At 36.5% G+C, this 15,568-nt stretch overlaps 1 protein-coding gene across 3 annotated transcripts; it reads left to right on the plus strand.

Annotated features, from left to right (window-relative positions):
• Positions 1-655: 655 nt before the first annotated feature.
• On the plus strand, positions 656-13,219 carry LOC132268160 (acetyl-CoA acetyltransferase 2). 3 transcript variants are annotated; one of them, XM_059768929.1, is made up of 15 exons: positions 656-785; positions 1,254-1,318; positions 1,715-1,813; positions 1,921-2,094; positions 2,180-2,285; positions 3,227-3,368; positions 3,727-3,804; positions 3,890-3,955; positions 4,276-4,361; positions 5,578-5,677; positions 5,757-5,867; positions 5,944-5,985; positions 6,168-6,254; positions 6,596-6,681; positions 12,937-13,219. In XM_059768929.1, exons 1-15 carry the CDS (start codon positions 730-732, stop codon positions 12,965-12,967), a joined length of 1,329 nt encoding a protein of 442 aa, XP_059624912.1. In that variant the 5' UTR covers positions 656-729; the 3' UTR covers positions 12,968-13,219. The 3 variants fall into 3 exon arrangements, with proteins under 3 accessions (XP_059624912.1, XP_059624922.1, XP_059624927.1); XM_059768939.1 differs by having other exon boundaries at positions 657-785; positions 3,230-3,368; XM_059768944.1 differs by having other exon boundaries at positions 737-956.
• Positions 13,220-15,568: the final 2,349 nt, after the last annotated feature.

Genomic DNA, 15,568 nt, shown 5'->3' on the forward strand with positions numbered 1-15,568 from the left:
AGTGTTGCTTTCTGGCTAAGCGCATGAAAGGTGCAAATTCTTCTCCAATGGGTGAATTTAATTTTGTCAACTCTCAATTTCATATAGATTTCTCATTCTTTCAATGATATAGGCACCGGATGATTTATTTTTATACTACTAACTCAGAAACAAAACGTTGTGGGCCAAGTATTGTCCATACCACTACCATGCCTGAATCGTTTTATAATCCTGGATCCTGGTACAGTCCCACTTTGGGCCTTAAGACACCTGTCTACAACCCGGCTTGACCCTTTATTGGAAAGAAATTTGCTTTGTAACTTAATTTTGTTGTTACTCTCTTTATTTGTTAGATTTTGTAAATTACAAGAAAGTTAAAATCTCATAAATAAAGTTTAATGAAGTATCCAAATAAATTTTCCGCTCGTCTTCATCCCTCTCACGTCACAAGACCAATTTCGAATGAAGTTTAATTCACAATTTATTAAAATCAAATTTAAAGCTAAGAAATAGTGACTATTATTTATTCATGATTAAAAGGAATACAATTTTTTTTTTTATTATTATAAAATGAGTTCAGGTAAACAAACACCCTCCTAAGTCCTAACATAACTCCCATCACTCACTCAACCTCGTTGTTTTTTTTTTTTTTTTTTTTTTTTCTTCGGAAATTACCTTTATTGTTTTCTGTAACAAATGACGTTAATTTCAGAAAAGTCCACAGACTACTAATTGTACACGCTATTCAAGATGCCATTATCTCAAAACTTTATAATTAGAAAATGGAAGCCCAGCCTTCATCACGGGTGAGCTCCTCTGTCCGACAGTCGCGACTGTCTCTCTTCTATCATCTATTTAATATATATATATATATATATACACACACACACACACACACACATACATAACATATATAGATTCTATCGTCTCGCACACTCGGAGTCATAGTCGGGCTTCTGTTAAAGTCTAAAACCCAGGTACGCATGTCGCCAATTTGGTTGCTTCAGTTGAGAGTTCGATTCATTTTTGTCGCCAATTTAATTTGTTTATCTATTATGATTAAGCTCAATCAAAGCTCTTTCACACTCATCACTATATTTTTCACCAATTCTCCACTTTTTGTATGTTTGTTTGATCCTAACATAATTACGCGTGTTTCCACATTTAATCTATTTAGAATCCCATTCCGTTCTAATAAAAAACCTTCAATGCTAATCCACTTTTCTATTTTCTTAGCTTTTCGTCTTAATTTCCATTTTTTCTATTGTTGGCAGGTTTTTCTTGCTCACTTCCATGATTCCAACGCCAGAAGCATCTTCGGCTTCCATTAAGCCTCGAGGTTCTCAATCCCCTTCATTTTTTTTCTTAGGGATTTGATAATTTTATTTATTTCTGAATCGTATAATATATTCATAATTCTTTTTTTAACGTATTATAATTGGGTTTCTCTTTGAAGACTTAGAAAATTTGTAAAAGAAATTTTCTTTTATATGGACAAAATAATCTATCAATCTATATTTTTTTTTTTTTTTTTTTCAAATATTTTGCTTATTAAATGATGACCATAATTATCTTGCCCCTGCGTTCTTCACTTGTTTGTTCTTGTTCTTGCTGTTTATGATATTATGCATGTAATAGGTATTTTCTTATTCTAGAAGCTATAGCCAACTTAAAGTTTTAGCCTTCTGGTTAATTGTTGTGGGTTTGTTGCGGTATCATGTTAAATTTCACGCAGATGTTTGTATTGTTGGCGTTGCACGGACACCTATGGGTGGCTTCCTTGGTTCCCTTTCATCTTTGTCAGCTACAAAGCTTGGTTCTATAGCCATTCAATGTAAGATCATTAGATAACAACCTTTCACCTTTGCCTCTTCTATGGCTCTGCCTCTTCAAACACGTTGCTTGAAATGTTTTCCCTATCCATTTTACTGTACTCTATAGGTGCTCTTAAAAGGGCAAATGTTGATCCATCACTGGTGCAAGAGGTTTTCTTTGGAAATGTTCTCAGTGCAAATTTAGGCCAAGCTCCTGCTAGACAAGCTGCTTTAGGTGCAGGTATACCTAATACAGTGGTTTGCACCACCATTAACAAAGTCTGTTCATCAGGGATGAAAGGTGGGCTTTCTACCTATAGAGAATGGGTTTAATTTCTGCAAGCTAATATGAAAGTCTGGTAACATGTTTTATGACTTCATCACAGCAACGATGCTTGCAGCACTAACTATTCAAATGGGTATCAATGATGTTGTTGTTGCTGGTGGCATGGAAAGCATGTCTAACGCACCTAAATATCTGGCTGAAGCGAGGTTCGCCTTGTTAATGATTAAACATTAATTTCTTTTTCTTCCTGCTGCCTAATTTTCTGTTAAAACAAATTTTTATGTCAAAAATTATTTATGACAAGTCCAATAAATAATATACAAGCTGCGGATCTAAATTGAGTCAAAATTGAATTGTTACAGCACCTTGGCCCTTTGATTGAGATTAGATGGAGATGTCAGTCAATTTATAATTTTAGTACATGTTTAAGGTTGTTAATTGATGACAAGTACAGCTGCAGGATTTTTATGAACACTTTACTATTTTTGAAGCCATCCTCTTTTCCATAAGAATGGTAAATTCACAGATAATGTAGCACATACGTGTGCGCACGCGCACACACACAATGTTAGGGTGATCCACATGAGTTGGTTTCTTCTTTGAGACGTATGCTCCAACTTGTCTGTTTGAATGGAGATTTTACTTAGGTTGATGTGCATATCTGGGAAGAGTTGTATTAGTCTCTTGAGTTACATATTATACATTTGGTCATGTCTGCAATTGGTTGTTGGTTGAATGTATGTATTACTCCATAATTGTACTAACAAAGCTATTTGGGATATCTCATGGAAATTTCTTTGCTCCATTTAACTTTTTATACCTATTTTTTTCTTGACAAGGTCTTTTTGGATCAACTAAATAATTGGCACTCACTATTATGATGATATTTTACCTTCTAAACAGCTTCATTTCATGAAATCCTAAACTGATCCTATCTTATTGTTTGGGTTGCCCCAAACAATAAGATAGGATCAGTTTAGGATTTCATGAAATGAAGACCTGTACCAACAGGAACAGTCTAAATGACCATTAAAACTTTCCAATTTTATGGAACATCCAGACGTATCTAACATGTATATTGCTGTCAAACCGTGTTAACGTTATTTGCTCCTCTAAGTTACAACCATCTTTATTTTTTCTATATCAGCAGAAAGGGATCTCGTCTAGGACATGACACTATTATTGATGGCATGCTCAAAGATGGCCTATGGGACGTCTACAATGATTTTGGAATGGGAGTATGTGCAGAGTTATGTGCTGGTCAACATACTATTACAAGAGAAGAGCAGGTAATTTTGTGCACCCATCTTTCTGATCTATATTTTTCCATTTGTCTGAATCCACTAGATGTATAAAACTTAAATGAACTTAGTTATTTAATATCTTTCCTGCCTTACCGTTTGGTTCAGCTTCATTCTTGAGTTGCTAGATTTGATGGTCGCCAAATGCATCATGAAACCTTGCATTTAATCATTTGAAAAACCACAAAAAAATCAATTGAAAATTCAAAATTAGTTGTGGTGATCCACTTCATGCTGTACCTCTTAGTTTCTCTTACATTGAATCTTACAATTTTTCTCAATGACCATGAGCTTTTGAATTCGGTTCACTTCGATGGTTAATGCTATATCTTTGTTTCTTTTGTAGGATGCTTATGCTATCCAAAGCTTTAATCGAGGAATCGCTGCACAAAGAAGCGGTTCTTTTGCATGGGAAATAGTTCCGGTGAGACTCCTATTTACATGCTCAGTGGGGGAGGATTTTGTTTTTAACATCATTTATAATTGTCAAAGCATGGTTACATATGCAGGTTGAAGTTTCTGGGGGCAGGGCGAAACCAGCTACAATTGTAGATGCAGACGAGAGTTTAGGAAAGGTAAATAAAATGGTTGGCAACAGAGACATAATGTGGGAAATGAAGTTTTCAAATTTGTTTTGAACTATTCAATGCCTAATATTGGATCAAAAACAAAGCAAAAGGGCAAAAAATAAAATAAAGTAAAATTAAATAAAAATAAAAATTAAATAATGATAATGATGATGATAATAATAATAAATCCAATACCTAATCTTTTAAAGTACATATACAAGGGGTCAGAATTTGTACTGTCATTTCCTTCTTTATAGTGGCTTCTTATGTGCTTCATTACTGGTGTATTGATTTTTTAATATCCTTTTGCATCGTTACTTTTGTAGTTTGATGCTGCAAAACTAAGGAAACTTCGGCCAAGTTTCAAGGCGGATGGGGGTACCGTCACTGCTGGCAATGCTTCTATCATAAGGTCCTCTCTCTCTATGTATATAGTTATATACTCCCTCCTTCCCAAATTCCTGTCCATCTTTCTTTTTTGGAATGTCTCAAAAATACATGTCCAATTCCAAAATTGGATGTACTATTTTTTAAATCATTCCCAAACTATCCTTTTGACATTGACTAGTGCACTGATTACGGAATACTCTTCTATCTTTTAATAAGGATGAATTTGGAAATTCACTCTTATCAACACAATAAAAAAATATTAAAACTCCACTACCATAAAAAGTTGGATTCCTCAAACACCCCAAGAATTTTGGGACAAAGGGAGTAATATTTATGTGTACATATAATATGTATAATCTGAATGTTGTTTGCATGCATCTATACATGCACAAACATCTGGTGCATGTTGTAGCTTTCTTTTTTCTTTTTTCTTTTCTTTTTTTTTTTTTTTTTTCTGAGAAGCAAGCAAATTTTATTAATAACAGGGCACAAAGCCAAACAATCACAAACAAAAATAGTAGATATGGAAACCCCATACCCACCAAACTAAAAGGAACCAATTACCTCTCCTATAGGACAAGACATAACAAAATATGGTCCACGTGACCAGAATTAAAAATAGAAAAACCAGCACTAGAATTCCATCCCAAAAAAAACAAACAACAACAAAATAACCGAACAACCCAACCTTCTGTAAAACTGGGAACCAAACAGCACCACACCTCTGCCTTGGACAGCTAACCATGTCCTTTCTACTCAACACCCAATCAATAGCATATCTGTTATCCCACCCCAAGCTGCAAATACTCTCAATCACCTGATAATCCCAGAAACTCAGAGAAATAACCCACAGAACTAAAAACATGTGGGCAACAACATTTAAACACAAAACTTGAAGCATCAAAAATAGTATTGGGCAGTAAACCCCACTCAGCACTAATCCATCTGTTGGAAACAGAACTTTTAAACTTCCTAAGAGAGATGGCTTTAAGTCTAACTACTTCATATACTTCCTTCTCAATAGCAGTAATATCAGCAAACTGATTGGCATAAAGCTTGCTATTCCTTTCATTCCAAATAATGTAAACAGCTGCAGCAAAGAGCCATTTATTTAGTTGAGAGATTAAAGAGCACCCTTTCGAGTGTTCATGCGCTTTTGCATTGACCTACTGTTTGTAACAGCTGTAGGGCATTATCAGTCATTTATTTCATTATGATGTTGCTATTTGCATGGACAGTGATGGTGCGGCTGCCTTAGTGCTAGTGAGTGGAGAGAAGGCACTTAAACTTGGATTGCAAGTAATTGCTAAGATCAGAGGCTATGCCGATGCTGCTCAGGTATTGTAAAGAAACTATCTTTTGCCTTGATTCTTGGGACTTTATATAACTTGGTTTTGTAACAAGATTGAATGGGCAGGCGCCTGAGTTATTTCCAACTGCTCCAGCCCTTGCAATACCTAAAGCCATTTCAAATGCTGGCTTGGAAGCTTGTCAAATTGATTACTTCGAAATAAATGAAGCTTTTGCTGTAAGAATCTCTGTTTTTAAAACTATCAGTGTTTTCCTGATAAAGCGGGAGTTGTTTTCTCACCTTTTCTCTGCAGGTTGTAGCCCTTGCCAACCAAAAGCTGCTTGGTCTTACTCCTGTGAGTTTTCTACTGCCTCTCTCATTTTCTTCCTTGACCTAATGTGAGCTTTTGCAACACTGAATTTATACAATAAACAGTTTCTGGTTGTTTATGAAAATTTCAAATTTTACTTCATATGGTTTGCCAGAGAATTATCAATTCCTTTTCTCCATATTAATGTACCTTTGTTATGGTTATAGGAAAAACTGAATGTGCATGGCGGAGCTGTATCTTTGGGACATCCACTAGGTTGCAGTGGTGCTCGGATCTTGGTTACATTGTTAGGGGTAATATTCCTATGGAATTGCTCCTTTATTAGTATACTTGATTCTTATGACCTTCCTTTTCAGATTGATCTGTTGATCTAACCCAATACTGTCACGTCTCTCATTCCCTTTCCTCTCTCTCCTCCCACACATATATACCTGAATGATGTATGTGGTTCTAAATGCAACCCTTTGTTTTTATCATATTCTTTACTAAGTCTATTTTGGAGATTGATATCTGTTTCTTGTGAAAATGCAAAGAGACATAATTAAAATGGTGAACTGCTTGTACCTATTACCTTCTAGAAGAAGAGTATTAGTGACTTTTGCCCTATCTCAGTCAAGGCGTAATGGTGTTGCAGGTTCTGAGACAGAAGAGGGGGAAGTTTGGGGTTGCTGGAATCTGCAATGGGGGAGGAGGAGCATCTGCCCTTGTTCTAGAGCTCATGTAAGCCTCTTCAACACTTCATAAGTTTCAGTAGCTCACTTCAATGACTTCAGAAGTCCATAGTGTTATAATAGATCACTACAAAAATTATAAATTTTGTGGTTTCGGAATATAGAGCTTTGTGAGTCACCAAGCTTAATGGCAAAGCAACATTTTTTTTTTTTTTTCCCGGTTTGCAAGTAACACATGCACCCACTTTGCTCTCTCGGAGACTTCTCAACCTTCTACTTTAGGAGGTAGAGGAGATACCACAAACAAAAAGAACTTAGTTGGAGCAAAGGTAATTTCATACTAGTGTCTGGCGGTCAGTTAGACTGTGTTTATAATTAATGGAAACCCCATTGCTTGGTTTCCTGTTTACATTCTATCAAATTCTTTTCTCAGAACTTCCATAACCCTTTTCCCAAATAAAACCTGGCAGTTACAACTTGAAGATTGAGCTGTTACATTGATAAAATGAGGATGAATTTCCTTTAATAGACTGGAATACTTTCAATAATAGGTCAACTCTTACTAGCCTTTGGCTCAAAAATGTGAAGTTGCAGGGGTCAAAGCCTCCATTTCTTGGGTCCTGTCAGTTGATAACGGAAGCGTATAACTGACACAATGAGTGTAAACATGGAGTGTTCAGTAGTTATATGTATATGCATGTATATAGTTTTAATTTATGACATGGAATTTTTATTGTGAAACTTTTTCCTGCACCAGTGAGAAGAGTTAGGTTAATTTGCTTAGACGGTGGGAGGTAAAGAGGATGACCGAAATTAACATGGGATGAAATCATTAGAAATGATTTTTAAAAGTTCAATATTAGAGGAGATATGACTTTTAATAGAATAGAATGGAAAAGGGGAATTCATGTGACTGACTCCATTCATATGGGATTAAGGCAAAGATGATGATGATGATCAATATGAAACAAATGATATAATTTCTACTGTAAAAATATCTTAGAGGTATAGGTTGAAGGATTGGATTGTATTTGTATGTATGTGCTGAAATATCAAATGTGCAGGTTAGTTAATAAAAAAAGCCCATATAGGATCATGTATTAACCATTGAAAACCACCAAATGAGAAGATGAGACAAAATAAGTGTTCAAAATCATGAGAGACAGAGAGACAGAGACAGAGAGAGAGAGAGAGAACTTGTATCTATATCTTTCACACTTACAACCTAATAAGCCTATGTAGGCTTATATAAAGGATACAAGTCACCTTAATAACACAAGGGCCCTACCAACATTATGTAATTACATAATGGCCCAACATATATATATATATATATATATATATATATATATATATAACATTCTAACACTCCCTCTCAAGCTGGAGAATATATATCAAATAATCCCAGCTTAGAACAAATAGTTTTTAACCGGTTATGACCCAATTCTTTGGTAAACATATCAGCTAATTGATCTTCAGACTTCACGAATAGAGTAGAGATGCTCCCACGTAATATTTTTTCTCGAATGAAGTGACAATCAACTTCAATATGTTTGGTCCTCTCATGAAACACAGGATTTGAGGCAATGTGAACTGCTGCTTGATTATCACAGAACAATGAAGTAGGAGCTTCAACTGTCAACCCAAGTTCTTTTAGAAAATGTTGTATCCAGGTCAACTCACTAGTAGTATGGGCCATTGCCCTATACTCAGCTTCAGTACTAGATCGAGCTACCACCGTTTGCTTTTTACTTCGCCATGTAACAAGATTTCCTCCTACAAATGTGCAGTAGCCTGTAGTAGATATCCTATCTGAAGGAGAACCAGCCCAGTCGGCATCTATAAAACCTTCCACTCTGAGATGACCATTTGATTTATATAGTAGCCCAACACCTGGACCTTGCTTGAGATATCGGATAATCCGAAGAACAGCAATCCAATGTGGCATTCTAGGAGCTTCCATGAACTGACTTACAACACTAACTGCATATGAAATATCAGGTTGAATGATAGTGAGATAAATTAATTTCCCAACAAGGCGACGAAATCTGACCGGGTCATTAAATAGATCACCCTCATCAGACACAAGTTTTATATTCGAATCCATAGGAGCATCAACCGGGGGATCACCCAACATACCTGTTTCTTCTAATAAATCCAACACATATTTTCGTTGGGATAAACTTATACCCTTCTTGGATCTAGCAACTTCAATACCTAAGAAATACCTAAGTTTATCCAAGTCTTTAGTGTGGAATCGATATTGCAGAAACAACTTCAACTTAGCAATGCCTTCAGAATCATCACTTGTGATCACAATATCATCTACATACACCACAAGAAAGATGAAGCCAGCTTTACTGCGCTGGTGAAATACCGACTGGTCGGTCTGACATCTGTTAAGTCCAAATTTTAATGCCGTCTCAGAGAATTTTCCAAACCAAGCTCGTGGAGATTGTTTCAATCCAGGGCCTTTTTAAGGCGACAAACAGTGTGAAGATACTCCCCATGAGCAACAAACCCAAGTGGTTGTTCCATATAAACCTCTTCTGCTAAGTCACCATGCAAAAAGACATTTTTAACTTCTAACTGAAACAGAGGCCAATGTCTATTAACAACAAGAGAAATCAAAACACGAATAGAAGAAATCTTAGCAACAGAGGCAAACATCTCATCATAGTCAATACCATAAATCTGGGTATAACCTTTGGCAACAAGACGGGCTTTTAAACGCTCAACGGACCCATCTGGAAGATACTTCACAGTGTATACCCAGCAACAACCAACCGGTTTGACACCTGGAGGTAATGGAACAAGATTCCACGTGCCATTCTGATGCAAAGCATCCATTTCATCTTGCATTGTTTTCCTCCAGCCCGAATCAGACAAAGCATCCTGCACAGTCTTAGGAACAAATGTAGTAGACAATTGAGAGGAAAAACATGAGAAAGATGGCGATAAGGAATTATAAGAGACATATTGAGCAATAGGATGATTAGTGACACACGAGCGAGTACTTTTACGAAGTGCAATAGGCAAGGAATTAGACACAATGGACTGTGTTGGATCCAAAGACTCTGAAGACGATGGAGGAGGCACGATAGCAGATGGCTTTAGTCTTCGAGTGTACACCTGTAACGGGGCAGGCAAAGGAGATCTAGGTTGAAGAGAAAGTGAGGGAAGATGAACTGCAGGAAGAGGCGACTCGGGTAATATCAAGAATTGAATCACTATCTGAAAAATATGGGATGGACTCACAAAAGGTCACATCCGCGCTAATAAAGTACCGTTGAGAAACAGGACTATAGCAGCGATAACCTTTATGAGAACGAGAGTATCTAAGAAATACACACTTTGTGGCACATGGGTCGAGTTTATCAAAACCAGAAGCAAGATTGTGGACATAGCATACACATCCAAAAACTCTAGGAGTAAGAGAAAACAAAGGAGAATCAGGAAATAAAATAGAATGTGGAGATTTGCCATCTAATATAGATGACAGCACGGCTAATAAGATGACAGGCAGTAAGAACAACATCACCCCAAAACCGTTTAGGCATGCGCATATGAAACAAAAGAGCACGGGTTACTTCTAAGAGGTGTCGATTCTTACATTCTGCAACTCTATTTTGTTGAAGAGTATAAACACATGCATTTTGATGAATAATTCATTTATCACTAAAATATGTATCAATAAAATATGTATCAAAGGGGGTTGAAGAATATTCCTTAGCATTATCAAAACGTAAAATACGAATTGGGTAGCCAAACTGAGTTTTGATTTCTTTTCAAAATTTTTGAAAAATTAAAAATAACTCAGAACGATCTTTCATCATAAACAACCAAGTCAAGCGATTATCCACAAATGTCACAAAATAATGAAAATTATTGATTGAAGAATGCTTTATTGGACCTCATACATCTGAATGAACCAAATGAAAAAGACTAGAGACACGATCATTAACCCTAGACTTGAAAGACACGCGATGGTGCTTACTAAGTTGACAAACTTCACATGACAAGAATTTCAAATTACTAAGACTAGGAACTTGACGCTACAAAACTTGAAGTGACGGGCGACCAAGACGACAGTGTCGCTGGAATGGAGACAGAGAAGACTGAAGAGCCACAGGATAAGGTGCCAAATCAAAGTAATATAAGCCACCAGCTTCATACCCCGTACCAATCTTCTTCTTTGTCTTGAGATCCTGAAACACACAAAAAGTAGGATAAAATGTAACAAAGCACTGAAGGGATTTAGTAAGCTTACTAATAGACATTAAATTAAAAGGAAACTGAGGAACATATAAAACAGAAGAGAGAGACAAGGAATCACTAAGTTGAGTTGTCCCCAAACTTGAAACCTTAGTGGAGGAACCATTAGCAAGGGTAACTCTTTGAGAAGGAGGTACAAAATTAAAATCAAATAGAAGAGAAGAACATCCAATCATATGATCGGATGCTCCAGTGTCTATGATCCAAGGACTGCGAGTGGAAGACAATAGACATGTGTGTGCAGTACCTGACTGGGCAAAGGTAGCCGTGGAAGATGAATTATATGCTTGCTTATAAGACAAAAACTGAGTATACTCATCATGTGGAACAGGGACCGTATCTGATTCAGCTACGTTGTGAGATCCAGAAGCAACATCATTCGGAGAGGAGGAAACTTGATTTGCATAACTAGATGGTTTGCCATGAAGGTCCCAACAAAAATTCACAGTATGATTAGAAGGGCCACAATGAGTGCATTTTCGTGATTCCCTGCCACGGCCACGTCCTCCCTGTGAATCACGACCGCCACGTGTGGAGCGTCCCCCACGACCTCCACGGAAAGCAGTATTCTCACCCTTTGAAATGATCAATGCTGAACGCTCACCATTCTGCCCAGTATTCAAAGTTGAGGTATCACTTACAAGTGTAGCGCGCTGAAGTCGATAAAACATATCAGCAAGAGATGGAAGTGTGGGACTGCCCATAATCTGTGAACAAAAAGACTTATAAGCTGATGACAAACCAGTAAGAAAACGGACAAAATTAAAGTCCTCTCGTTGTTGTTGCATACTTCGAACATTAGCAGTAATGGGCTGATACATATTCAGCTCCTCACAAACTCCCATAACTTTGGAATAATACTCTTCTATATTGTGAGCACCTTGTTTAAGATTGAAATACTGCTTGCAAAGCTCATAAACACGAGTGATATTACCTGTCCCAGAATACAGTTGCTGCAATCTGTCCCATATCTCCTTGGCAGTATCCAAATAAAGTTAAGTTGAACTGATTTGGGGTTCAATACTGTTTATCATCACAGAGATGATGTGAGCATCTTCCTTTTCCCATGCATCAAACGGGCCGGATCTGGGCTATCCCAAGTTTAGTAAACCAGGGTTAGAATAGCTATTCTAGGTTTAGTAAACCAGGATTGGAATAGCATAATCTTGTAGCCAAACAAGGGTCTTCTTCTTCACACCTTCACAAACGCCAGTCAACAAAACAGTGGAGACAATGGCGACCCAGTCATAAGCAACGGCGGAATCAATAGGCAGCTACCTCTGTAACTTCCGGCCCAAAAAAAAACGCAATTCGATGAACCTCACCTCTGTAAATCAAGACGGCAGATCTAATGACGAGTTCGCTGACAACCAAAAAGAAGCTACCGGCAACGACGATGACGAACAATGCAGATCTGACGACGACGAATGACGATGCAGATCTGATGACGGTGAACGAGGAGCTGCCGGCGACGAATGAAGAAAGCAGGAACACCAACACCACGATCGCGATTCCGATCGTGATTCCGATCTTAAACCACACAATTACAGACTCTCACACCCATGAATTCGTGTTGCTCTGATACCATGTTCAAAATCATGAGAGACACAGAGAAAGGGAGAGAGAACTTGTATCTATATGTTTCACACTTACAACCTAATAAGCCTATGTAGGGTTATACAAAGGATACAAGTCACCTGAATAACACAAGGGCCCTACCAACATTATGTAATTACATAATGGCCCAACACACACACACACACACATATATATATATATATAACATTCTAACAATAAGTAAATAAACAAATAAAAAATAAAAGGTAGAGTCGTTATATACTCTCCTAAAATTTAATCAATATTCTTAATTTTTTTTTAGGAGACACCACCCTACAATTTCAATTTGAAGCTACTGGTGTGTCACTAGTGGTGTTATAATATTGTAAAAATGCAACTGATTCATGTGATGACTACTCATGAATTATATAATATTTTTTATAATGTCTTGAAAGAAGTTTATGTCTTGCAGGCCAGCGAGGGTGGGACGTTCCTTTTTATGAAACCCAAATTCTTCTGTTGTGTTGTCTTACCTGCTAGTTTTTGTAAAATTAAATATCGTTTTCCAATAAAAATAATATATCTCAAATGTTATGAAGAAATAAATGTGCTGGTACTTGGTTTACATACTATGCTGTTGGCAAGATCATCTGCCTAATGTGTTGGCTTTTCTTTGTGCATCTTCTTCTTTCAGTTTCTTGTATGTTCAGTAAAATCCTTTTTTAACTTCAGTATACAACGTCATATCCAGCATATGTGGTATGCGTGTCTGATGAGTACATGAGAATTGTAGTTGATGCACCTCTTTTATTCTTACACCTCATGTAAAAGATGCTTGTCAATGCAGAATTCCATTTGAGGGTGTTGGGGGGCGAGAGATTGCTGAGAGAGAGAGAGAGAGAGAGTTGATATAATAAATATTATGGCTAAAATCATAAAACCCCCCCTCTTGTTTTCAAAAACGTCATATAACCCCTCAATTATCAAACATCCCTCTGAATTAGCAAAAACTATCTCGTTGCTCTCTTTTCGTGTCGGAACTGTGAAGTTGTTGTGAAATGACAATAATGCCCTTGATAGCATATTAATATTTTATTAAATTGAGTTTATAGTGTGGGAAGGGCAAATTTGTCATTACGAATTTCAAAGTTATTTTGATCAGCAAAATGATGCAACTGTTGCATGTGATACAACCCCGTTGTATTTCGTTAGTTTTAGACAGGAAACTAACGGGGAGAGATATGATAGACTTTTTAAAACATTAAGGATAATATGATAGTTTTTTTAATTAAGGGGGTTAGTTGATAGTTTTTGAAAACAAGAGAGATTTTATGATTTTAACCTTATATATTGTGTATATTGAAGAGAGGGTGAAATTACGTAAAGGATAATTTCGGGCTGTGCAACAAATACAAGCTCACATCCACTTGGTGGTAACAGCCTAACAGCTCTAGTTTGAAGGGTATTGTCTTGAACCTTTTTATTTTAGGTAGTTATATATATAATAAACAAACTTTTAAGTGTGTTATATGCACTATATCTAATAATATAGGGTGTTTTCTGCAACTTAATCCTTTCTCTTCTATTTTAGAGATTTTGTTTGTATAGAGTGTTCCTATCCTATGTAATAAGAAAACATGATCAACTTATCAAGCAGCTCAAACTCAAGTTTGGGATGCATTTTAATGAAAAAATCATTTTTAAAACTATAATAAATTGCTTACTAGCGTTAGGAATATATATATATAGCCATTGATATGTATGTGAAGGCTCTCTTTCTCTTTCCTGGTTGTGGAGCTCTAGATAAAGAAAAAGGGTAAAGATGTGGTCAGAAAAGTTGAAGCGAAATGTTACCCAAATAGCCAATAGGAAGCCTTGGATTCTGAGTAGGAAAAAGAATCCCCCATCCTTTTTCATCACCACAAAGACTGCCACCAATAATAACACACAAATGGCTGTTTCAGAGATCATTGACCGGTCTCCTTTGACCAGTCTTTTTAGATTCAGAGTGAGAGATGCCAGTGCCATACCTGCTGCTTTATACATTCACAAGCTCTGTCTGCTAAGTAAGTGGCCCCACCCCACTCAGTACCAACTCGCATCTCTACCACATAAATGCACTTCAGTATCCCCAACCAAGCCTGGTTACTGTTAGTGTTTGTTTTCACACGCATTGTACACGCTATGTATACAGTTCCATGATACATTGGGGAAAAATTTTATGAAATACCTCTCGCCAACGAAAACACTAACTTTCACTTTCCTTGATGCTAGGAAATAGCAAATTAGTATTAGAGGGTACCTCCGGGTATTAAATACTTTCTCGAGAGACTAACATGCCTTTTGGTGGCATTTAAAGAAAAAAATTACAACCCAAAATAAGCCAATGTTATATTTGGCAACTGAAATGATTAGGAATTAAAGAAAATATAGTACAAATTTTAAACTAAATTTTCTCAATTGTCAAATTCAAAGTACCCATTCATATTCCAAACTGAAGAGATAACTCAATTCAACTCCTGTATCAATTGCCTCAACTTTTGGAATGCTAAGGATGATACATGCCTCAACTATCTCCACTTTATTAGTTTTGTGGAATGATATATTGCATGTGGCCCAATCAATTACACCATGAAGGAGCAACAAATTTAAAATTAAGACCGGTTGCTTATCTTTTTAAATTTCTCACAGAACTTCACCTAGGTGAGAGATCAATATCAATCCAAAAATTTCATTGTGTCTAGTCACATCCTTATCATTTTACTAGTACAGACATGACACGGCAACTCGGATCTGAATTGGTTTGAGAATTCCACAATTCAACACTTAAATGCATGGCTGCAGACACTACAGGCATACAAGGTCCCTGGAAAATAACAACCAACAAAGAGCATACATACATACATACATATATATATATATATATATATTGCATTCTTGGATTCATTAATAATACAATCAAATTACCAATTCCAGCTCCATGTTCGATATAATAGTCTATGAGAGAGAGGTTAATTAAATATAATTAACATGACAAATGAAGTGATACACAACTTTGATAATCATCTATGTACAGTACAATTACCAAATATATCAACAAGCTC

The sequence above is a fragment of the Cornus florida genome, unplaced genomic scaffold, assembly GCF_030987335.1.
Source record: "Cornus florida cultivar Cherokee Brave unplaced genomic scaffold, ASM3098733v1 CherokeeBrave_3.0.0_Hap2_Chr01, whole genome shotgun sequence".
Classification (NCBI taxonomy): domain Eukaryota; kingdom Viridiplantae; phylum Streptophyta; class Magnoliopsida; order Cornales; family Cornaceae; genus Cornus; species Cornus florida.

Excerpts from the sequence above, each read along its gene's own strand:
- LOC132268160 (XM_059768929.1), top strand. The coding sequence starts at position 730 with ATGCCATTATCTCAAAACTTTATAATTAGAAAATGGAAGCCCAGCCTT. Across the intron at positions 3,956-4,275 it reads CAGACGAGAGTTTAGGAAAG|TTTGATGCTGCAAAACTAAG; the intron begins GTAAATAAAATG and ends TTACTTTTGTAG. Across the intron at positions 4,362-5,577 it reads GGCAATGCTTCTATCATAAG|TGATGGTGCGGCTGCCTTAG; the intron begins GTCCTCTCTCTC and ends TTGCATGGACAG.